Source organism: Neopelma chrysocephalum, unplaced genomic scaffold (genome assembly GCF_003984885.1).
Source record: "Neopelma chrysocephalum unplaced genomic scaffold, ASM398488v2 Primary Assembly neopelma1_25, whole genome shotgun sequence".
NCBI lineage: Eukaryota > Metazoa > Chordata > Aves > Passeriformes > Pipridae > Neopelma > Neopelma chrysocephalum.
This window is the reverse complement of record NW_020897694.1, coordinates 8,285,882-8,309,652: the sequence shown is the minus strand read 5'-3', so window position 1 is coordinate 8,309,652 and position 23,771 is coordinate 8,285,882. Positions and strand designations below refer to the sequence as shown.

Here is a 23,771-nt window from a genome sequence, read left to right as displayed (position 1 = left end):
AAAACCCTCAGATCTGTATACAGACAATAAATGAAAGTGTCATTTGCAGTTTCTGTGCTACTTTTGAAACATACTATTTTATAATATAAACTAGTATTACAGTAGTATTTTAGTATTCTTTACAGTATTAAGAAATCAAGTCATACATAATTCCAAGATGTACTTTGCTGAATTTTGTTTCTTTAATTCAAAAACTTATTTCCCTTAAATCCTCTACACACATATTAATGCCAGCTGCCCCAGCAATGCCTCCTTCTAACAGAAAGAAGTATTTATTGGGCTACAATAGTAGAAAACACTTAACTGGTCTACACAGACAAATCCAAACCTTAAGAATTAAATCTGTTACCAATCTTACATGTTAAATCACCACAGTCTTGAAAGGAAATAAAAGTATTACAATTACTGCACTTTGCACCAAGGAATAAAATCTTCTACAGACTGGGATAAAAGATGCAAGACTGTTATTGTTATTTCTATTTTTAAATAGTTAGGAGGTTTACAGACATTATGGTGTTCTGCACCATACAAGGAAAAAACAGATAAAAAGCTGGCCAGCAGGACACCCTTAGTGAAAAGATTCCGGGGAGAAAGCATTAGAATTTCATAAATGAACTCCTCCCACAAAGACACATCTATGCACAAATTTAGCAGAAAGTAATTATTCCTTCAGAAGCTTAACCCCTCAGTGCCCTTCCAAAGAACTACTCTGATGTGTGTATTATACCTGAAACAATATTGTCAGCAGAGAACAGTCAGAAGTCAGGAGATGTTACACCCATTTCCACTTTTGACAGCAATCTGCATGCTGAACACGGCGATAACATTTCTGGCTCTTTCAGTTTTACACACAGAAGAACAATAAATGGGTACACTGTTTTCCTAATTCTGGTCTCAATAGAACAAGTTGAGGATACCTCTGGTTTGAGAAGTGCCACTTAGATTATTTTAATCATATTGATTTTAACTGTGAATTAGCAATCTAACCAGCTCAGGAATGTTCGCAAATCTAGTAGATGCTTACTAACAGCAACAACACAGCAGGCAGAATGATGAACAGTCTGTCTGCGGCCTGGAGAAGTTACTCATCCTTCCCAGAATGGTCACTCTGATACGCAAAACGTCAGTCTCCATCTTGGTTGCTCTTGTAACTCTGTAAGCAGCAAAAACGTCACTGGCTTTTCCTTCCGCAGCAAACGGATGCTAAGCTTTCCAAACTTAAATCCAACAGTTAATATTTTAAACTATGAATTTGAAACTATTATTTGTAGCATAAAGTTAATAAATGTAATTGACATTAGAGTCAAACAATTTTCTCCATGTTTATCTAATTCTCTATTCACAAAATTCTAATCATGATTAACGTAACTAGCATTTTTCCTCAGTTTTACAGATTTCATAAAAGTATCCCTTTTATTACTTTCAATCAATAATATACAGCTCACCTCCCTGCTTAAAATCCTGTCCCTTCTTTGACTTCCACTACTTCACATATTTTTGCTCAGTAGTTCAGAAATTTTCACTCTTTATGACACTTCTGCTTTTAGTAGTATCTATTTAATATTATCTTCTTTTTATCAATTTTCTTGTTCAAACCTATATTACATCGGCATTCACTCCCTTTCTCTTTTAAGCCAGTTCTACTGGGCAAATATTCATTCTACTTTGTCATAGCTGATTCTGCCCCAGACTTTTCCCCTCTGACAAAGTATTTAGTGTTTTCAAAACTCTACATATAGTAATTGTATTAAGACCCATGCAGTCTCTCCTGTTATACAGATGTCTAACCAAGATGTCTTTTGTGCTGAAGACACAATAGAAACAGATCAGGGAAGAAATAAAAGGAGGCTCACAAACAATATAGGGATAATTTGGCTTCTACCTCCCACAAGGCCTGTGATCATATGCAAGTGGATCTCCAAAACTGTTTGCCTAGAAGCATTTGAAAAGGAACCTGTATGACCTTAACTACCATAACGGCACTCCTGGAGCTCCGAGTCAGTCTCGTCCAAGCAGATTGGCCAAGGATGCACAAAGTGGTAGAATTTCTACAAAAGCAATTAGTTTTTACTCATTTACATACACAGCATGTCCAAACATGGCTTTGGCAATTCTAGGTAGAGCTGTTTATAAAACAGCCACCTTAAACTGAAAGTCAGCTTTAAGGGTAAAGGTTCAATACACAGCAGAGCCTACTCCTGCTGAAATTGCAAGGTTTCACCTTCCTATCATATGATTTTTAGGCTGTCATCTCTCCTGACTCTTAGTCCTTGCACAAGTTTCGAAGCTAGCCCAAAAGAAAAAACAAACAAAAATACAAGAGAAAGAGACACACACAGAGTCAGTGGTAGAAAGCCATTAATCTGTTCAAACCACATCCTGAAACAGAAACCACTGAGTACTGCTAATTTGTTTCACGCAACAAAAGGCATTCCGAGTTAACTTACTTTGTTTTGTGTTGAGAAGAGTCTAACAGCACGTGCAAAGTCACTGACTACGTTTCAGCTATGGAGGCATAAATCTCCAGACAAAAGAGGTAACTCTCAAAAGCACAAGTGACTAGACTCTACAGCAAAAGAACTAATAGACTCTTTTCAATCAGAGTCAATAGACTTGAGGTTTTCTAAGATCCACAAGCAATGATGCACTCAGGCTTTGGGAAGAAAGAAAAAAACAGTGGTTTAAATGGTTTCCTGCAGTTATAAGTTGCTACATACAACCATGCTTCTACAAAAACTCCTTTAGTTTGATAAAGCTCTTTCATGAAGTATTGCTGGAGTAAAAAACAGAAACTAGAATATGTTGACAGAGATGTCCAGACAGAGCTCATGATCAGGTAGTGTTGGAAATCGTCAAATACATGATAATGTTACATGTATTCCTGGATACATAATATTGAACACAAAATTGATTTATCTTCATTTTTTAGCCTTCAGAGTTATAACCCATAAGTTTTGGCTGCAAGGTGATATTTCATTCATTAGTGATAATAAACATATTTACTCTCTTTTCTAGTCCTAATACAGTTATTATTGGTGTAAGAAACAGAATAAGTAAAGTTAGAAATCTTCAAATAAACATAGGAAGGCTATAGGAAGGGACTGACCTTTGAACATGAAGAAATAGAGTTCTATTCTTTTGGTTTGCTTTATAAAGAATTTATTGATATGAGTTTAGATAAAATGAGCAAAATTAATGTCTCTCAAAAGCCTCATCAGAAAAAAACCCACAATTTAATCAAAATATGAATTCAAGACGATGCATTATTCAAAGCAGTAATCACCAGAGAGAATTCTTAAAAGGAGAAAGGCATAGAAAATCTCTTGTTTTTCCCTAGTGACCAAATAACAACCAAATTCTAAACAAGAGTCCATTTGGTGGTCATATTTGATACTTGAAAGCATGCAGTAGCACAAACAAACTAGTCTGTACATGCGACATCCTTCCCAGTACAACCACCACTTAGAATAGGTGGAATCAAATGCACCTTTACTACTGTAATTAGGAGAATTCTCAGAAGCAAAGGAAGAATTACATTAATAAAGGAGTTGGAGAAAATAAGTGAGAATAAATTATGGCAATCAAATATGCATAGAATCATAGAATAGTCTGGGTGGTAAGGAACTTTTAAATATCATCTAGTTCAATCCCACTCCAAGAAACAGGGATACCTTTGACTAGATCAGGTTGCTCAGAGCCCCATCTATAAGTTATTTAATTTTGAAAAAATGGGAAATCAGAAATATGATGATGATGATGATGACGATTATTAGCAAAGAGGAAGGAAAGGAACATATTTCACCCAAACCAGTATCAATCCCCATAGTGATACTGCAATTTTTTAATCATCTTGAAAACAAATTCATAGTGATACAGTCTAAACTATTTCAAAGATGCTGCCAGGCTAAGGTGTCTTCAACACAGCATTGTCTGGCAAGCACAGTCCACTTAGAAACATTTTTAAAAACAGCAGGTAGGAGTTCTTTCGTTGACTGAGCATTCTAAAGCTCAAAAAATAAAAACATATTCCTTCCAAAATTTCATACTGTCCAATCTAGGAATCAAATACTTCAATTTGTAATTATTTTCTAACAATCTAGCATATAATTAAAAAATGTATTGCTTCTCTCCGATGCCATTACCAGCAGCAGCAAGTAATCCTTCCTTGTGTGACTAACTCGCCCAACAGAAATGGATGAAGAAGGTATTCATCAGAAAAGGTTCAGAGGACCTGCCTTCAGAAATACAAGCAAAGCCTAAAGAAAGAGGCTGAAGTGATACAGGTAGCCATGGTTACACACTTAAGTAACATCTTTGGGGCCTTTTCTTCCTCTTTTATAAAGTAACATGCTTCCAGCATTCCCAGCAGTTTGGAGGAATGTAATTGCATGCTACTACTTAAGAACTATGTGATTACTGTGCCACTGACTTCTGCATAACCCAGCCTGTAATAAAAGTGATAAGAATAGCGTTTATTATTTTCGAAATGGTTTTTGCAATGCATCTGGTACTGATGTGGTTTAAAACATCTGACTAAGCTCAAGACACTTTACATAGAGGTTTTATTTCTTCTAACAGTACCAAACACCATGAAAACTCACTTCTGCATGCAAAGATACAGCCCGAAAGTTCCATCTGACCGGGTCACTCAGCTCTTAAGCAGAACTTTCAAAGATTGTGAAAGAAAGCAAGATGTATTTAATGCAAAGAAAAGTCACAGAAGAAAAAGCGTAACAAGAAGCTGCACAAATAGAAAGTGATAAGTACAGTTAAGCCTCTGCAGTTACTACAGAATGTAACTGCAATAAGAGCTAGAAAAGTCAAACTATCCAGTCCCAGCTGTTAAAGGTAAACAAACTATGTCCCCTTCATAACTGCATCAATTGCTATAGGAAATATGACTTTTAACTTCAGGAAAAAAAAAATTTAAGTTTAACACTTCTTTCTTCCTCAGACCTACATAAAGCACTCAGAACCATTCCCCACAACAAGCTTGATAATATTTTATTTGAGAGTAGCTATAGACCACTTTCTGAATCCAAAAATATTTTCAGTCTCTAATACTAAAACACTCTCAAGATGCAGACATAGTTTTAGTTTTCTAGAAATTCCCTGCCCTTCAGACTTCTAAATTCAACCCCACAGAACAGTCTTCTCTACATCAAGGAGTGTCTCCATTTTTCAGGGAGACTGGCCCTCTTTAGCAAAAAAAACCAAAAAAACTTTAACTATGAAAGGCTACCCCTACCCCAAACCCCAAAGTTTCCAGGCTTCAGAGACATGTCAGCACATCAGATTCAAACTATAAGTCACTCATTGTGCAGACATATTTCAAGCAGTACAAGAAAGTACTGGTTTTATACTATGCACATTTATGGAGAGGAAGCAAGAGAGAAAATTCCCATCAAGAGTTTGCCCCAAGAGCTTCAGCAATCTGGCCTTAAGCCAAGCATCTCTTCTGTTTATATATTTTAGTTATGCAATGTAACAAGTGAAAAGAAACACGGATTTTTTTTAAAATATATCAACACAAGACTTAACTCCCAAGGCAAACAATTCCCATTCAACAGTTATAAGACAACTGTTACAAGCAAAAACATAAAGTAACTATCGATTAACACATGGTTCTGCCAAAGAAGGACAATAAAAAAAGGGCTGCTGTTGTCACAAGATTGAGACACGGGCTGCTCTACACTGCTGCTTATACCAAACAAAAAGAAAATGGAAACACAATTCTACATTTAATTTCATATTGAATGTCTTCCAGGTAAACTCTGACAAAAGCAGATTAATGCTTGAAAGACTACTTCTTTCCTAGAAAAATTAGTAGAACAAGCAAGCATGTAACAAGCAGGTACTACCTATACATACCACACACAGCTCATGCTTGTACAGCACATACTTACACAACACATAAACACTAACATACCGCCAATCAAAGTTTTCTTCCCCAATACATAATTTTGTTTTCCAACAGTTTGGATCAATAGAAGATCAAACCAAACAAGCTAAATTTCTGGATTTCCAAACTATTTATCTCATATCATGGCATGTGTTTGCTAGACTATAACTTTAAAAAAGAAATGAGATATGCCTTGCTTGGGAAGAGAAGCTGAAAGTCCTTCTTCTAACCACATACAGTTCCACCACCATGCCTAACCCCTTCACATCTGTTACTGAGTCAACTAACTGTTAGCATGGCAGCTCCTGCTATGAATTCAAGGTAGTTTCATACATCAGGTTTCCCTCATATTTCTCTTTTATTGATATGATGATACAGATGTTCACACAGACCAATGTGAAATCCACTCAGCAACAGCAACCAAGTGACAAAGCTAAATAACAGTTACATATGACATCTACCACACATCTGGAACATACACTCTGTTCTTTATACCTGGGATAGACACGTATGCAGTCAGCACATATGTCTCCACATACAGGAAGGCATAAATACCCTCATGTGCAGGAGTAGTCGAGAATTGCGATTCATGTTATCACATGTTTGCATGCAGGTATAGCACCTGCTGTTTTGTGGGACAAGAACAAGTGACTACACGTTTCCTCCTCTGCTGTTACAACACAATTATCTTCAGCAGGCAAATGGGGACACAAAAGGGTATGCGGAGGCAGCACACTAAAGATCTTAGGGATACACTAATATATTCTTCTAATGCGGGTTTGTACTGTTCTGCCTCCTTACATGTAAAGAATGGATTAGGTTTCAAGCCCTGGCATAAACAGGGGCAGGAAAACAAGTATGACCCTTTGAGCCGGGTCTGTCTGCTTAGGTGAGAAATAAGTGTGCCTTTTTTCCATGTCGAAGGAAAGCGTTAGGGCAAGGTAAACACAGACTGGATGGATACACCTCCCCTCACCACTCCTGCCTGCAGATTTATGTAATGATGGTGTCCCCCACTGCAGAATATGTACAGTGCCTGTGAAGACCGGGATTTCTCTTCACATTTGCCTTGGAAGATAGCATTGCATAGAGCTGGTTCTTGTGGTTACATGACTGTAAGGACACAAGGGTGGATGGCAACCCCAGTGCTGAACAAGTGTCATTAGTGAAAGGTAGCATGCTCTCTGGGGTAGCTGCAGAGAAACGTGTTCCTATGGACATGTCTCCACCTATGGCATGCAAACAGGTGACATGTCCAGAGGCACATCAGTATCTTTATGCGGTTACATCCTCCGTGCCTGGCAGGTCCACCCACAAGCAGCAGGGCAGAAGACGCAGGTATCCACCTTGGCACGTGTATGTATTCCTCCCGCAGTTGAATCAAAGGTGGGCTGACAGCCACCGCAAACCTCAGCAGTCAGGGAACGGTGGCACAGAGACGCACATTCCCCAGAGGGAGAGACGGACAGGTGCGAGCAAGAATTCCTCACACACATACATAGATATTCCCCCAGTGTGCCACGGGAGAGCCAGCCCTGCCTCACCAAATGCAGAGCTGGGGGGATGGAGAGGAGTGTGCGGAGATCCAGCCATATGGGAGAAAACACCTACCTCATACACCAAGGCGGGGGGGAATAAAGAAAGCACAGGGTCCGTGAAGCGAGGCGGGTGGGCTCTGTTTCCGCGTGGGGATTGGCCCGGGGCAGAGCGAACGAAAGGGTGGGGAGTGGGTGTTCGCCTCTCAGGGAGCTTGGGGGGCACCAATGCCCGAAGGGGCGCGGAGGGGCGTCCCCGGCGAATAAACCACCGTCCCCCTCCCCTCTCCTGCCGCCCCGGCAGAGCCCGGCGCCGGCCTCCCCCTCCCTGCGCCCCCGGCCCCTCGCCCGGGCTCACCTGCCCGCACCGTGTCGGAGAGGTCGTGGCTGAGGGCGGCGGCGCTGCGCGGGAACTCCTTCAGCTTCCTGCCGCTCAGGTTGAGCCCCCCGGAGTGCGCCGCCTCCTCCAGCGCCCGCTCCAGACCGCGGTTCAGCGGCGCCTGCAGACCCAGCGCCCCGCTGCCGCCGCCGCCGCCGCCGCCCACCCCACCCGCCGCCGCCAGAGCAGAGGCGGGGAAGGGCTGCGACTCGCCTCCCAGCGTCGCCATCTTTCCCTCGCCGCTGGGGGTACCCAAGAGGGCCGCCGGACCTGCCTCCCTTCCTGCCTCCCTCCTCCTCCTCCCGCTCGTGGTGGCGGGGGCGCGCGGCACGGGCGAGGCGCGCCCACTGCGCATGCTCCGCCCCTCCCGGCACCGCGCCCCGGGACCGTGCGTGGGGCGGGGCCGCGCCCTCTCGCGGCGGCGCGGCGCGTCTGCCGCGGGAAGTGCTGAAGGAGAGGTGGCGGGAGGGTGGGCTCTTCCCTGGCTTTTTGTCACAACATTCCCTTGTAAAGCCAGCCCAGGAGGCCTGCCCATCGCCTACTTGGGCTCCTTCTCCCGGCACCCACCGGAGCTGTCCCGCAGCAGTGCTCAGGGACTGGATGGGCGGCGATCCGCGGCTGGGCGGTGTGAAGCCGCAGGCAGCGTGCTGGGGAGCGGCATTCCTCTTTTGGAAGTTGAAAGCTGCAGTGGCTGTTGCCACCGAACGAGACCCTGGGGAACATCTGCCCTGAAGATGGGCTTTCTGTGACTTGCTTCTCCTGCAGGGGCTGGTTCACACCTGTGTGTGGCTCCCGGGCACAGCCTGCCCAGGAGAGACCCTCGAAGGTGTGAGTTGTAGTGGCAAACCAAGACCAAGAACTGCAATCCCTTCAGTTTTCAGTGGAATAAACATTCTGAGGGGGGGAACGTGCTGGGTTTGGTTCATTTTCCCCTCCCTCTCTGCAGCTTTGCAAAGCTGAGCCCAGGAGTGGGAGAGGAGCAAGGCTGCATGTTCCCACAGGGTTTACAGAGTTCAAAGCTAAAAAAGGACTAGTACGTCATCACCCATGACCTGTGTTTTACAGACCATTACATTTCACTCAGTTACCCTGTGTTGTGACGTTAAACCAAAGCTCCAGGAAGTTCAACCACTGAGTGCTACAGGGACAAATAAGACCAAACTGCCATAAAGAAATAACCCTAAGTTTCTGAAGAACGAGAGACATCATAGTGAGATTAGCAGTTACAACCAAAACCAGCACTGGAAGACAAAGGTATTAAGAAAAAGGGAGAAAGGATGTTAGAGGTAAACCTTTTCACATAAAGGTATCATAACATCCGTTAAAAACTTGTTATTTATAATTAAGATGTGCTCTCAGTATCAGCATTTTTTATTTAAGTTTTATATGCATAGCATCACTGCAGAAGTGTTGCAGGCAACACAGCAGTGTTTTTAAAGAGATGCCTTATGCTAAGGTAGATGGGTAGGAGGGGGTTATTTTACTGTAAGTACCTTTTTTCTACACCTAAACTCCAGCACAAATTCTCTTTAACCTAAAGTTGCCAGTTCTCCACTTCTGAGGCAGGTACCTTGGGTTTTGGCATGACTAATTCACTGTGCCACCTGTTCAAGAACATTTTGGATGCACCAGAGAGCAATTCTTGACATCATTCCTTGGAACAGCCCCTAGCCTAAGAGGAAAACAACACTTACCACCACAGCAGTTGTGCCCAGATATCACATTACTTTTGACAAAGCTTGTTGGTGGGTTATTAAGATACTATTTTCCATAAATTTCCAATAGTCACAGCATGTTTTGTTTTTTAAAATGCTCAATTCCAGCTTGCATGCAATCTTTGCATTGCTGCTGGAAAGCATAAGGAAACAGATAAATAGCTAAATCTTGTCAGCAATTTAAAGAAATGTAGGTTCCCCCTTAAAGCAATGCAAGGACACCCAACAATAATCAGGGATCAAGTTTGTTTTAAACTGCTTTTTGATCTGAGCCGCTGAGTTGAAATGCAGGCATGACGTGCTTATCGGATACTGCGTTGAAATTTCTGGAAGTAACACTATGAAGGCTGTTATGTTATCAAGATTGTGTAAAGAAAAAAATTACATAGCACTGAAGCTGTATATTGCCTTCACTTTCTCTCTTCTCTGCCTGAGTATTGTGCCGAATCTAACTCTGTTCCTATAGATACAAAGGATTAGAAACTGGAAGCACTACAGAAAAAGAAAGGCTCAATCACACCAGCACTGGTTTCCTATCTATGTGAATGTATATAGAAGGTCATATATTGCCTTTGGTTGGATCACTAAGTGGGCACATCCTGCCACAGCACCTAAGCTAAGCTAGTGGCAAGCCGTAACTGCAAGCAGCCCTTCAATTCCTTTCCTGCACCTACATGATCTCCCCAGTTCCTATGTGACAGTATTTGCATTTGTCTGATTCTTCGATGAGACCTAGAGCAGCTTAAAAGTTAAGTGTAGAAGGAAAAGAAAACCATGGATAGTCTTCAGCAAGCAGATATGAGTGTAATAGAGGAGAGAAGGAATGCAGAAGGAAGGCTTATGGGTGGTATAAGAAGGAAAAGTTTCAGAGGTGACTGCGATGTATTGGGTCACACATAATATCTCTGACAAGAAAAATCCTGTCAAAAATATGCAGAAAGTACCCTAGCTGAGGGAAATATAAGCCTTAGAGTCTCAGAGTGAATTTCTGTCACTCAAAATTGGCAGAAAAGAGGCAAATAACAAGGTCCACATGGCTTCTGAAGTGACAAGGGCTTATATGCAGGGAGCTGATGCCTCATGAGGTAGCAGGTGACCTCAGCGTGGGTACCTGTCCTGTTCTAGACATGGAACTTTCACAGTATGGAGCAGGAGAACCTCACTTTACTTCAACATACAGATGTTCACCTCATGCTCCGTACACTCTAAGATAATGCTGAAGAAGCAAGAGCATGGAGTAGCTCATACACAGTCAGGGCACAGCAAGGCTTTCTTCATGTGCATATCCCATGTGGACAAGCTGTCTGTTATGGAGAAAGAAACAACACACACACCAGGTCAAATGTCAGAGAGAAAGTGGGTGTCATTCAAGTTGCAAGGCTACCTCCATTTGGTGCCACACAAAACAACAGCCACAGTTCAGGCCACATTATACGGTCTTGGTAGCATGACCATAACGTCCCAGGACAAGGAAAATTGTTAGATGAATCTCAAGAGAAAAAGTATGCACACTGAAGCCTCAGGTGGCACAGAATAAAAGGTGCTCCTTTCAATTAAAGCACAGACTCCTGACCCTGCTCACAGCATTCCTAGGATGAGCAGTTCATAACAGACACATCAGGAGAATAAGTAGCCTACACAGAGCAGACAAGGAAAGGCAGGGAAGCTGTATCAGGAAACAGCTCAGAAAAATCCATCTATATAGCACCTGCCTTACAGAATACTCAGGAAAGGGAAAAAAAAGCTGGGGGAAAGAAGAGAACAATTAATTGATAGGAATCAGGAGAGATAGGGAAGCTTATATAGAGAGAGCAGGGGCTCAGAATGTAGGTAAGCAGCATAGTCACTGCTCAGAAGACACAAAGAGTTCATCTTTACATATATTCAAGCTAGCTCACTATATAATGGGAGAGAATTATTTAATTGCTACATAAAAAGAAACACTTATTCGTCCCAGTGACTGGAACAAGCATTGGTAGATCAGGAAAGCATCTCCATTCCTGAGACCTAGCAGGTAGGCAGGCTCAAAACACATACTGAGTGATAGTTGGTGGGGGTCAACTGTCGCAGGATCGATCCCAAATGACACTACATACACTAGACATGTTGGGAATGTTCACTGTCACTGTCATGGTAGCAATGCTGCTGTACAGATGTGGATGCAACAAGACAGAAGCTGCAAGAGATCATGACCACAAGCTCAGCTCTTAGCTAACAGATCATGGAAATAGATCTAAGGGTAAACTAAAACTGACATGAAAATTAGTATCACTGAAACACCTGAATTGACTAAAGAGTTAAGGCAAGGCAGTTGCACTCCCATAACTGAAATATTAATTTAGTTCACATTATTAGTTGTAAACTGGAAGCATTTCTTCTGAGTTTCTCAGATGACCTTGAAACATGCAATGTTATAGTGGTAACTACAGCCACACTTACCTTGAATCAACTTCAGCAGAGGTTCAGGGGATTGTAACTGTGGTGGGAGCCTTGCTCTTGAAACAGGAAGAGCTAGTAAGCGTTTGGACCACGGTCAGCAGGGCGAAGACATACCTAAACTGGTTTGCTTTTGTGAAAATTTGAAACAGCATCTGGAAGGGGAAGAAGCCATCAGAGTAAGATATAACCTGTTTTTTAATAAAAATAGAGAAAAAAATACATTTATGTCAATAGCAATGAGACAGTATCTACCGAGAGACATTGGCAGCCTCACAATGCCTCCAGTGTATGCTGTTGAAATACTACAGTTTATGTCTGTTGCAAAAAAACTACACCAACCTGATTTCCTACCCCCATCAGACTATTAGCACAGACACATGAAATGGAAACAGAAATAGAGTCCTCAGTCTATTGCAAAATCCAGAAAATGCAAGGAGATAGAAGACATCAGCCAAGCACTTGAATTTGGGTTTCTATGTGGAACACGCAAGGCAAAGATTTGGTACGACCCATGTTAATGATTATGGGAAAGAGAGCAAATAAAATGCTTAATATTCCTGTTAAAAAAACAGCAAAAACGCTGGTACCAAAGAGAAGTACTACCTGATAAGCAGTTGTGATATAGAAGCAGAAAGTGAAGGCCTAAAGGCCAAAAGCAGCAGGGGAAAGGAAAGAACAGTTCTACCTAAATGCAACCCCAAATATTTCCCTACAAACCACACAAACCACCTCTCTGGTATAAACAAGTTCTTGAGACACCTGGGAACTCAGTAAGAGCTGTCAACCAACACCAGTGATTGCAAACCACTCAACTGACTTGAGTCAGGTAAGTAGTTTTAATTGACCAGTGCTGTGTTTATACCTTGTCCTCACTCAGTCCAACTACGTTGCTCATACCAGTTAACTGGCAGCAGTAAATGTGAAAGTAAAATTGCAAAGAGGGTCTTTGGATACCTGCCACTGGGAAAAAAACCATACCATCCATGCAGTTCCAGAATGGGCAATTGTACCCAAGAGCATGTTGGTAGCCAGATATGCTTTGATAATGCTTACAAATATGAATCCATGCAACAATCAGCACCTCTTTACCCAAAAATACCCAAGGGGTATTTTTGCTTTCCAAATATGTGTCCTGGGCCATTGAAGCAAGAGTTATTTGCACTAACGGCACCATCAGAATAAGGCTTTTACTAGCAAAGAGTAACCTCCTCCTTGGATGTCCCAACAGCCCCCAGACATCAGCAAGGATGACAACATGCAATATTTTACGAAGAGCAAGTAATGTGGACTCTCAGGTTAAATCACTTAGTTTAAATTGCTTTTCATGAAGTGAAGCTATATGTGTGTAGTGGTTTGAGCCAGGTTCTCCCCCTGAAACTAGGAAAGTGGTAACCCCCAGGGGGTGGTGACCCTTGGGGCTTGACCCAATCAGTGCTCCTGCAAAATATAAACATATCTCTGGAGACCGGAAGAGAAGCAGTGGTACTTGTTGGGAAGAAGAGGTGGCCATGTTGTAGAGGCCACGAGGAGAAGGGGCTTCGGCCCCTTGGGGGCCTCTGCCCCCCCAGCCCCCAGTTGGGGGGCTGCAGGGACTTGGAACAGTGTTAGCTGGACTGAGTGCCTGTGGCTAGGAGCTGGGGGAGTTTTCTCCCCTGTAAGCAGAAGTGGGAGACGCTGGGAGCAGCGATGGAGCAGCAGCAGAACAGCAGTGTCCGAAGAGCAGTGGCAAAGAGCCAACTGATAAGAACCAAGAGAAGCAGCAGATGCCGGTATGCAACTGAAGCAGACACAGAGTTGTCTGAGGAAACGAAAAGAGCCAGCAGCAGAAAGCAGGACAAGAGACCCGAGCCAGCAGCAGGAAGAGAGTTTCGGAGGGTAAGAACTGGACAAACCAAAACCCCCAAACTCGCTAGAGACCCCTCCGAGAAAGAGGAGGGGGTGGTGGACTGAGAGGAGTCCTAAAGTGCAGTATGCACTGCTGAGAGGAGCTAAGAAGCTCCGGCCTCCTGAGAGCTCAGCCAGGATGGCCAAAGGAATGTGTGTGGAGGGGGTGACCTTGGGCTTCCCCCCCCCCTCCTTGCTGCAGCTTCAGAGAAGCTGGCAGCCATCTTTGAGGCAGAGCATGGGAGCTCTGCATAGGGGCTTGATTTCCCCTGAGGATACCAGACTGTCACGAAGACCCCCGTGCTTCGTGATATGACCGTGGTGATGCGACCTTGTCTGGGGTTACGTAGTCCACGGAAAGACCCCCGTTTGAGGATGGAGGGCCGAGGGGCTTGGAGACCCCCTCGTGTGTGCTGGCAGAGAGCCAGCAACTACTACTGCTGCCTGGAAGAGAAGAAGAGAACCTACTGCCTAGAGAGAGACCTGCTGCTGACAGACTGGAAGGGGTCTTTTCTTCTTCTTCTCTCCTGGACTTTTATTTGGAGGGAGAAGAGATTGGGCCCATTGTAAATATTATTGTCATAGCAGAGATAGATATAGAGTTAAGATTGTATGCAGTGTATTATAGTATTTATTTATGTGTATAGTCTTTGTAATATATTCCTTCCCCCATATTGAGTCTCGTGTTTTTGTCTGGAAAACCCATCTCACATGGGGTTGAGATGTGGGTGGGGGGCTAAGAATCAGAATTGGATTTTGGGCCTGCTCAAACCATGACAATGTGTTAGAGGTAGACAGATTTTGGCCCATATGGAAATGTTGCCCTGGTACACGGCCAAGGGAAGTGCTGGACTGGGAAGGGATACTCAGTATAGTTCCTATTTCAAGAACTGTGGGCTGTATGACTACAGAGAAAATGTATATCTTAGAGCAGGCATTAATTCTTTTCTATTTCATATATGATGCTAGAGCAGCTGATAGTGTCTTGCAGATACTGAGGTGATGAAAAATAACTTAATTCCACATTTGCACTTAGTCTGCTATGCTGCTCTTGAAAAACAATGGCAAAGAATCAAGATCAAAGTTTACCATTTAACTGCAATTTATGTCCTCATTCCTTCCATAAAGATCAAGGCATTCAGCAATTCATATTAAACTTTTCAAAAACAATAATTTTGACATAACTACCAAGAAATATAGCATTTTCTGGTTTATTTGAGAGAAAAACAAGTCAACTTGTTTCATCATAAATCACTAATATGTCTAAAACTACTGTAATAACTCTATACTAAGTAACTTCATAAGCAATATTTTAGAGGTGTTTTACTCCCAGTTACAGAATACAACACTTTGTTTACAGCAGTCTTATCTTCTTCCAGCACATAACAATGCCTCCATTCTGTAGACATCAGTTCCCAGCTTATGAGCTGAATCACTGAAACCCAACATGGGTTGGGCTGGGGTGTAGCCCATATGCTGAGGTTGATGTGGGGGGCGGGGAGGGGGGCTGAGAAAAAAAAGGTGAGAACTGTTCTTCTAGGTGTGGCTTTGCTACTGCACTTCCAGCAGAAAGCACTTCCCAGCAGTGCACCACAAGCTTGCAGCATCTGGGAGGTAAAGCAGGATTCTCACACAGCATGCTCTTGCTGCTTTCCAGTGAAGTTTGGATCTTGCAATCACAATATGAGGATGTGAACTTTCCACCACTCCAAAATCTCACGTGCTAAGTACAAGTGACCAGACATAACAGTTGCTGCACAGGAGCCACAGGCAGGACCAGTGCTCAGATGAACCCTGCTAAATAAGTAGCACTCTTCACTGCAGCCTCCCCCCAAACTTCATTATGTAACTTGTCCCTTGTCCCTGTCCATTTTCAAATCATACCATTGTATGACAGCATCTCAGTCTTGCCAAAGACAACACTGGTAAGAACCAAAGTAGTTGACTTTTGTTTAGGATAAAAGTTCCTCTTATTTTTATTAAAGTAAAAAATGCTTGACATTCCTATAAAAGTCCTCATTGCCCTATACTGTGCAATAAGACAGATACTGGCCAGAATCTCTTGCGTTATAAGTATTAAATCATATTTCGTACATACAGACCTGCATGTTTGGCGACTGAGTGCATATGGTGGCATAATATCAAGGAGCACGATGGAAACAATAGATTCCTCTTGGGAAGAAAGAGTATGCAGTGTTCCTGGTACGACTGACTGCAGAAGACAACTCGAAAATTGTTCATATGGGTAAGTCCAGGTTCTTGCACTGCTAGGCAGACAACACTCCTCCCTTTACCTCCTCTTTCTCCAGTACACGCTGTCAGACTGGGCAATGCACACCCAGCAGAATACCTTTCCTTCTCATAGCCTGCTCTTGGGCATGGAAAAAGAAAAGTGATCCTGTTAACTGCAGACTTTCATGTCCTGCATGTAGTGGAGGCCAGGAAGGTGCCCAGGGATGGGTGGTGGTCTGACCAATTTCTCGCAAGGGTTTGGCTCCTGGGAGATGCCAGGAGATCCTCCCATGCTGCAGAATGTGAGTGAAGGGTGCTCACCTTTATGCCGAATCTGTCTGTAAGGATCTTTATCTTCTCCATGTGCACTCTTTTAAGGACAACTACCAGAATGTCATTTTCTCTTGTCTCCCAGTTTTGTTTGAGCTGTCTCCCTTACTTTGTGCCTTCAAGTATTTCTTAGAATTAATCTCTCACTTTATTTTTAACAATAGGAGCTGAACATTGAAATGGCAGAGCTAAGTGAAATGATATGGAGAGAAGGGGAAGGAAAAGCAATTCTCCACCCATTCCCCATCTGTGATTCGTATATCTCTGTTAATATGTAAAACACAGAGCAGCCTGTGCAGCTTACATTACATGTAGCAGTTAGAGAACGGACTTTTTTTCCATGTGTTGCCTGTGACTCTGAAAACACTGCTACTACTAAATCACCCAGTAATGCAGATTACTTGTCCTCAGTGGTTCTAATAAATGAAAGGGAAACAGCAGAAGAAGTTCCTGAAAAAGGCCTTTCAGGGATCTTGCTACCTCTCCCTGAACTCATTTGGCCATATAGATGGCAAGGGCGTATCCTTTATCTGTTTCATGGGAGCCTAGAAAGCTGTTTAGAAAGGATGAAAACAGCTAGCAAACAAAGTGAAACAAATGTTCTTAATACTCTGAAGAAAAGGAAAAGTAAGAAGGAAAGTGCTGGTCAGGGAAAGCATTCAAGGCCTTCCATGGCAGGAAGGAATAGAAATTATTTTTACAGAAAAAATGAAAACAGAAGTTAAAGGTTGAGACCAGTGCTTTCCTGTTTTGTTTGAGTTTGTTGGGTTTTTTCCCCACAAAAACCATTTTGAGTTCTCCATAATTGCAAAGAAACAACTGATTTTTCCAAGATATTAAGCTGCAAAATTGTTAGGATGATTGCTACTATATATAATATAGAAGCTTCTACTATGCTACTGTAATATCTTGTGCTCTGATGAGATACCATTCTCTATAATTACAGTCCACAAAAATGAGGCATGTTTCATAAACTATTTCAGAAGTTTTGGTCTGAAGTCATAAATCACCTTTCTTTTTGTGCATACAACACAGCTCAAGCTCACACAAACCATCAGCAAGCTCCTCACACCTTTCATCTACGGCCACTTACTTGTCCTTCAGGCCAGCCAGTCCTTTTGCAGCAGCATCTGTTATGTGACAGGTCACGTGCCTCTCCATCTCTCTCAGAAAGCACTGCCCACCAGTGCTGGAGCATGGAGAGCTTTTGGTTCAGTCCCCGACTGAGTTTGACTTGTTGAGGGCAAACTTCTAGATGTCTGTCGGACCTTCTCAGACTGCCTTTGTGTGGATGATTATGCCAAATGTGCCTGATTTTGGACACTGCAGTTTGTTAAAACCGGGATTCAGGATACCCACATTCACAGAAAACTTATAAAATATCTTCCTGAGCTGTGTTGGAGGCACAAATGCTAGGCACTTATTCACAGCAGGACTGCATCTTTCATTCACAGACAGCATCTCCAAATTGCCCGACTTTTGTCAGGCCATGGAAATTTAACCAGAGAAGTGAATACTGACTTTCAGACAAGCATATATTTAAAGGCTGATTACCAGGTGTGCCTCATATTTGCAACATATCTGCAATAAAAACTCTGATAATTGGCTAGTGCTCATGTTTTTAACAGAACACCACCCAGTATTAAGTCAAAAGCCTTAATAAATCTAAATATATTACAGTACTTTTATCAGCTAACTCTATAAATTCCTCAGGCATGAAATCAGGCTTGCTTTACAATAACTCATTTTCATTAATCTATATTGATGGCAATAATTATATTTGTATATGTCTGTTCTTTTGAAGACCTATGTGATTTGTCGGTCATTTTGCCTACAACTGATGTCAAGCTAACAAGCCTATAATTAGTGGCTTGTCACACCCTCTGAATTCTGGCACAGACACAGCATTTTCCCAGTCTTCTGGAATTTGTTTCTGATTCCAAGATGTTTTCTGAACATCTTTAATTGCTGATGCATTGAAAGGTGTATATGACTCTGCTAGGATGCAATCATAAATCTTGCTCTTTTCTGAACAAAAAATATTTTTATTTTTTCTGTCTATTCTGCATTACTGATAACAGTTTTATCTGCTGTTTTGAGTGATGGGCCTAAACCATCAACATTACTCCTAGTAAGTGAAGGTTTTTATATTATTCTTGGCTGTCATTTGCACGTTTTCTTTTCTGAAATATTTACTTACTTATTTTCAGCACTTGATGATTTCTAACTTATATGGATTGTTCCATTTTTTCACCATAGAAACTATATCTTTTCAACAACTGATTTCCTTCTGCCACTGAATCGTGACTGATGTTTAGTTCCTCCTTGACCAATTGGAAAATGTGACTCTTTTCCATCTGAAAACTTCTCTGAAATAAATTTGCATATTTATTTTCATTTTTCTACCTCTGTGTTACCCACTTTTCTCTTAATTTACCCCTGCTTCAGGAGTTTCGTTTTCAGGATAACCGATACACATACGCTATTGGTGGTTGGTGTGCAGTGCTTGCCCATATTGAATGTAGTCAGATCACGACCATTGGCCCTGAGGCAACTGAAGCTTTCCAGTGTAGCCATTAATTCTTTTTTATGAACAGAGACTGTAACGTAAATCCTGAGCCAACAATTAAATTAAAGTCATAGAGATTCTATGAACTCCAGGAGGTCCTAACTTTTGAATATCTAGTTTTTACAAAAAAACCCAAACATATTCTTCTAATATAATGCAATGGGGAGAAGGCAGAAATGCAGAAAATTTTTTCCCTATTCTTCCTTCTTTAAAAACCCTGAAAATACTGATTCCCTGCCCCCTGATTTTGCCTTCAGCAGAATGGTCAGCTCCAAGGCCGGAACTAACTGGCTCACCAAGTGCCAGAGATCTGTAGGACATTGTAGTGTTCAGAAGGTGATTGTCTTCTCAGTGGCCCTGTCCTAGAGAGGACAGGCAAGAGCCAAATCTGTCTGTGGACAAATTGAAGTCTATGGCTCCTCTCATAGGTTTCCCCTAGGCTTTGCAGGGGTCATTTATAAGCAGCCACATCTTGTCCTCCTCAGCCCGTCTTAAATTTGACCTCTTCTGCTCCCAGCCCTTCCAGCCTCATCTCTTCCCATTCCTGGCTTCTCATTCCCAGTCCTAGTCTCCTACATTTTCTCACCGAGCCCAAATCTCACTTCATTATCCCATTCTCCCCTTCCTTTATCCTTGTCCAAAATTGCTCATATGTGTCCAAGCTTTAGCTCTGACTTTTTTCCTATATTTAAACCAAACTTCTCCCTCCTCACTACCACCAGCCAGACAAAGAGGGACATTAAGAGGCCAGGAAAAACAGAAACAAAGGCCATGATAGCCTGGAGTTGCAATTACACAGTCCAGAAGGAATGGTGTGCAGCTTAGACAGACTTTTCAAGGTATTTAGCACACAGCTGCAGCAGAGACTGTGAAGCATGTGCTAACTGCATTTTTTTTCCTGAAAAGGTCTACCACTTGGCCATATTTGGGCTCATTTTTCTGGAGATACAAAGTATACAAAACTCGTCTACAGTTAGTTTCATGTCCCTCCTATAAGCATGGGGACCATCTGGAGTTTCCAAATGAAAGGCAGAAATTAGCATCATAAGACAATAGATATTTTCTAGCCACATTCTTGGAAGGGACTGAACTGTTTTATTTATGCACTTAAATTTCAGCTAAATGAGCAGATGCCCAGTAGGGAAACTTTTATTCTCAATTGTTGACATTTGGCAAAGTTATAAGCATAGAGAACAGGAGCTCACCATGGAAAGCATTGGACAAACAACAATAGACAGTGCCGTTATTAATACAAATATTTTTTATTTTTAGATTTCCTATAAAATCTTTATTAAGTATGCAGAGAATTTGATATACATATATTCTCTACTGCAATTACATGGACATTTGACTGAAAGCTTTGGGGAATCGATGAGAGCTAGTAGCACCAATAAAGTGCAAACCAACTGCTGAGATAAGTACAAGCTGAGGAGATTTTGGAGGCAGCTTTATAACAATAAATAGTATGTAGGGACTTACTGGTTAAAAAATGCTGGAAAAGAAGAGAATATAAAATGCACTGGAAAGCTAAGGGAAGTAAAGCCTCAATACCTTTTAGTTGAGTTTATATAACCTCCCCCACTATAGTAACCAAAAATCTATTTTAATGCATATAAGAAAATGAATAACAATGAGACTACTATAAGGCTATGAACAAAAAGATAAACAGAGAATAGGAAATAAGAGAAACTTATCAACTTGGGACAAAGCATTGTACCCTAAGATTTATATTAATGTAATTACACAGGTGGACAGGCAGCGTTGAGAAGAGATAGAAGGTAATTTTCTATGTTCCAGTAATCACTAAATAATAAGAGCATTAAGATGCAGCAGATGTACACCGATACAGTTTTCTTACATGCTCAAGTTCATCAAAGCTGGGATCCATCAGCCAGCTGAGAATTGCACTAGTCATGGCCAAGTGCAGCCCTCACCCCATGTTGTGCAGACCTAACAGGTTACTCTTGCCCTGATTTTACTTACTATATTTATCTGCCTTAGGAATTCAGCTAGCTTTTGCCATTTGCCTCACACCATAATATTTGAGTTCTTAAGAGCAACACAGTGAAGTTGGGAAGTCTTGTTTTATAGACAGGAATCTGGAAGAGCAAGACCAAGACATTGTAGTAGGAGGCTTTAAGCAGGAATTAGGCAATAATTTCTGTATTTTGTTCCCCCTGTCCTGAAATTGCTTGTTCAAAGACACAGAATAGGTGGCAGAACCCAAGTCTAGGATGTCCTACCCTGATGTTGTAGTGACCATCTTCCCTTAAAGCACATACAGTTGGTTGCTTACTGATACTGCATTTCCACACAGAATGACAGTGTTTGAGAATGTTCAGCTTCAGGAATGTTTGGGAAAAAATCTCTTGTGACAGTGTTGATTTGTCAAAACCAAAATCTTTTCCTTGTAAAAGAAAACAAGGAGCATAGCAAGAAAATTTGCTGTTCAGGCTGCTTCAGAACAGCTGCACTGAAGTGGTTGAATAACTCAGCTTGGAACAACAGTTGGAACTCTGTCAGAGGCAAGAAATTGAGCCTTATCTCCCACATCACAGGTGAGAAGGTGCCTTTGCTTGATGAGCATCTTATAGTGATGGAGGTATGTTAAAAAGTGAATTCTCTTCTACATGGAAGGCGAAAGCTCTTCCTTGCCTGACACTACTGTAGCCACTCAGTAGGGTTTGCAAATCCCAATCAAGGATCAAAGTCATTTGCCTTGGGCTGGCTGCTGCCGTAGCTGGGTGATTGCAGGCACCTATGCTATCCTTAGCGCTTCAGCACTTCTATTCAAGGTCAATTCAGTGCATCTGCATTGCACTTATGGCTTTGAATGCAACATAAGCATATGCTCCAAAAGTGAGTCATAGCAAGATGATGAAAGCTAAATCGTACAGCAATTGTGCTCAGGATCTAATCCATTGCACTAAGACTCTCAGTGCACTTTGACTCTTAAAATAAGAATCTTTAAGTACAAATAGAAGGTATTTAAGTGTAATAACAAAGTCTGCAATACTAGTTCAAAGAGATTTGTGCTGTACCTAGTCCCAGTGTAATTATTTTTAGGTAAAAGTTTTGGAAATCATTCAATCCACAACTATTAGCAAAGGTCAAGTGTCTAGTTTGAAAAAAAAAAAATAAAATAATTGGGGGCAAGTCTGTGGTGATACTCATTTTTGCCAAACACGTCTCTATAGATCAGACCCCTTGCAGAGCTGCTGCTTACCAGGATTGTAAGACAGCCCCTGGTGTCAGGTGCTGTCATCCACTACTTAGCTACCCCAGTGACACAAAGATGAGGGAGTCCACAACATCCCTCCCTGCAATAGCAACTCCTTTCTCACTACATTTCCACCATCAGAACTCCCAAGGCAAGTGAGATCCCACCTGTCCCAGCAGCATGGACATCTGTGAGCAGAACACCTTCTGAAAAAGAAAGAGGCTGGAGAGCAGGGCTGTTAACACAACAGAACTGCAGGCACAGTTCTGCAGGGAGACATCTAGAGACACCAGTTTAGCTCTGAGTCACTACCACCAAAACACATGGAAACAATGTTTAACATTTCCATTTCCATAATATTTAATTCCACTGTCTGGGGCTTTTCTCAGTAATGTAGATTATGAATACAGACAGATTCAGAGCTATAGAAATGTGAGCCTGGGTACTGATAATCGCTCGTTAGTTTTTAATAGACACAGCAACATAGCATTTAATTCCTCAATGAAAATGACTCAGAACCCATTGTTTCCAATGAGGCAGCTTAAAAGATGTAATAGAAATAGATGTCCCAATGTTCAGCATCTTGCAAAAACTGGATTATGTGCATGCATCATTATAGCTGAATGCATTAGAATTTGAAAATTATGACAGAAATTTGTAAATTTAAAAGCAGTCGACTTCTATCATCCCTTGGATGCTTGGATATATATATGTTTAATTAACATTGTTATTGAAAATTATGATATGTGACTGAATAGGTTCTTCTTTACACATTACTACTGATAAAAATTTCCTTAAAGTACTAGGTGTCAAGTGCTTTGAGAAAAGCATGGAATTTTTGTTTGCCTCCACTGGAAAGGTGGGTTAGCACAAGCAAGAAATAGTCAGAACAAATAACATCCATGCTGCTGTTGGCCAGAATCAAAAATACTGCTTCCAGCTCTGGGACCTAGAACATCATTTCCATATTCCTGTCTATAAAAAAGACAATGTGATTCAAAAACCCTCACTAATAAAGAATGTAATTCCTTTATTTATTGTACAGCAGCCTCTAGGATGGGGAAAGGCCATCAAAGTTTTATTTTTATTATTGCTCAGCACATTTTTCAAGGTCTGAGAAAGCCATAGACTTGCTTTTTGTGATGATCTCCATATTGTACAAAAAATACTAGCTTGAAACTTAAGCTAAAGGCATTCCAGAAGAAATAGTCTCTGAGTTCACGGATCATCGAAATCTTAAGTGTAGCAAACATTAAAGGCACATAAAATACCTCCCCACTAGGATCAGATGCAATCAGTAAAGAGCTTTAAGGAAGGAAATTATAAATCTAGAGAGAACTAAAGGACTTAGTCATGAAGTAGAAAATTTGGTGAGATTCCACTACAACACAACGCATCTATGGAAAATTTGCCACACAGCACGAGTCAAATACTGCCAGAAAGGAGCAGAGCAGCTTCAAGTTCTTCTATCTCCCTACACCTTGCAGTTACATACAGATCTCTAAACCTTTATCTTTCTTACACCAGTACCTATGCCACCCTTGCGTGTCTCAAATATGTGGCAAT

The 23,771-nt window shown here is 41.7% G+C and overlaps 1 protein-coding gene across 7 annotated transcripts in view; it reads right to left on the bottom strand.

Moving 5' to 3' along the window:
• The window catches only part of LRCH1 (leucine rich repeats and calponin homology domain containing 1), a 117,045-nt gene extending 108,932 nt beyond the window's left edge, over positions 1-8,113 (bottom strand). For all 7 annotated transcript variants that reach the window (XR_003532778.1, XR_003532780.1, XR_003532779.1 and 4 more), the window contains exon 1: positions 7,796-8,113. Coding sequence is in view for 3 of the 7 variants with exons in the window: in XM_027674354.1 (XP_027530155.1) it covers positions 7,796-8,045 (250 nt within the window). In the remaining 4 variants the exon portion in view is untranslated. The remainder of the gene's footprint in view (positions 1-7,795) is intronic.
• Positions 8,114-23,771: the final 15,658 nt, after the last annotated feature.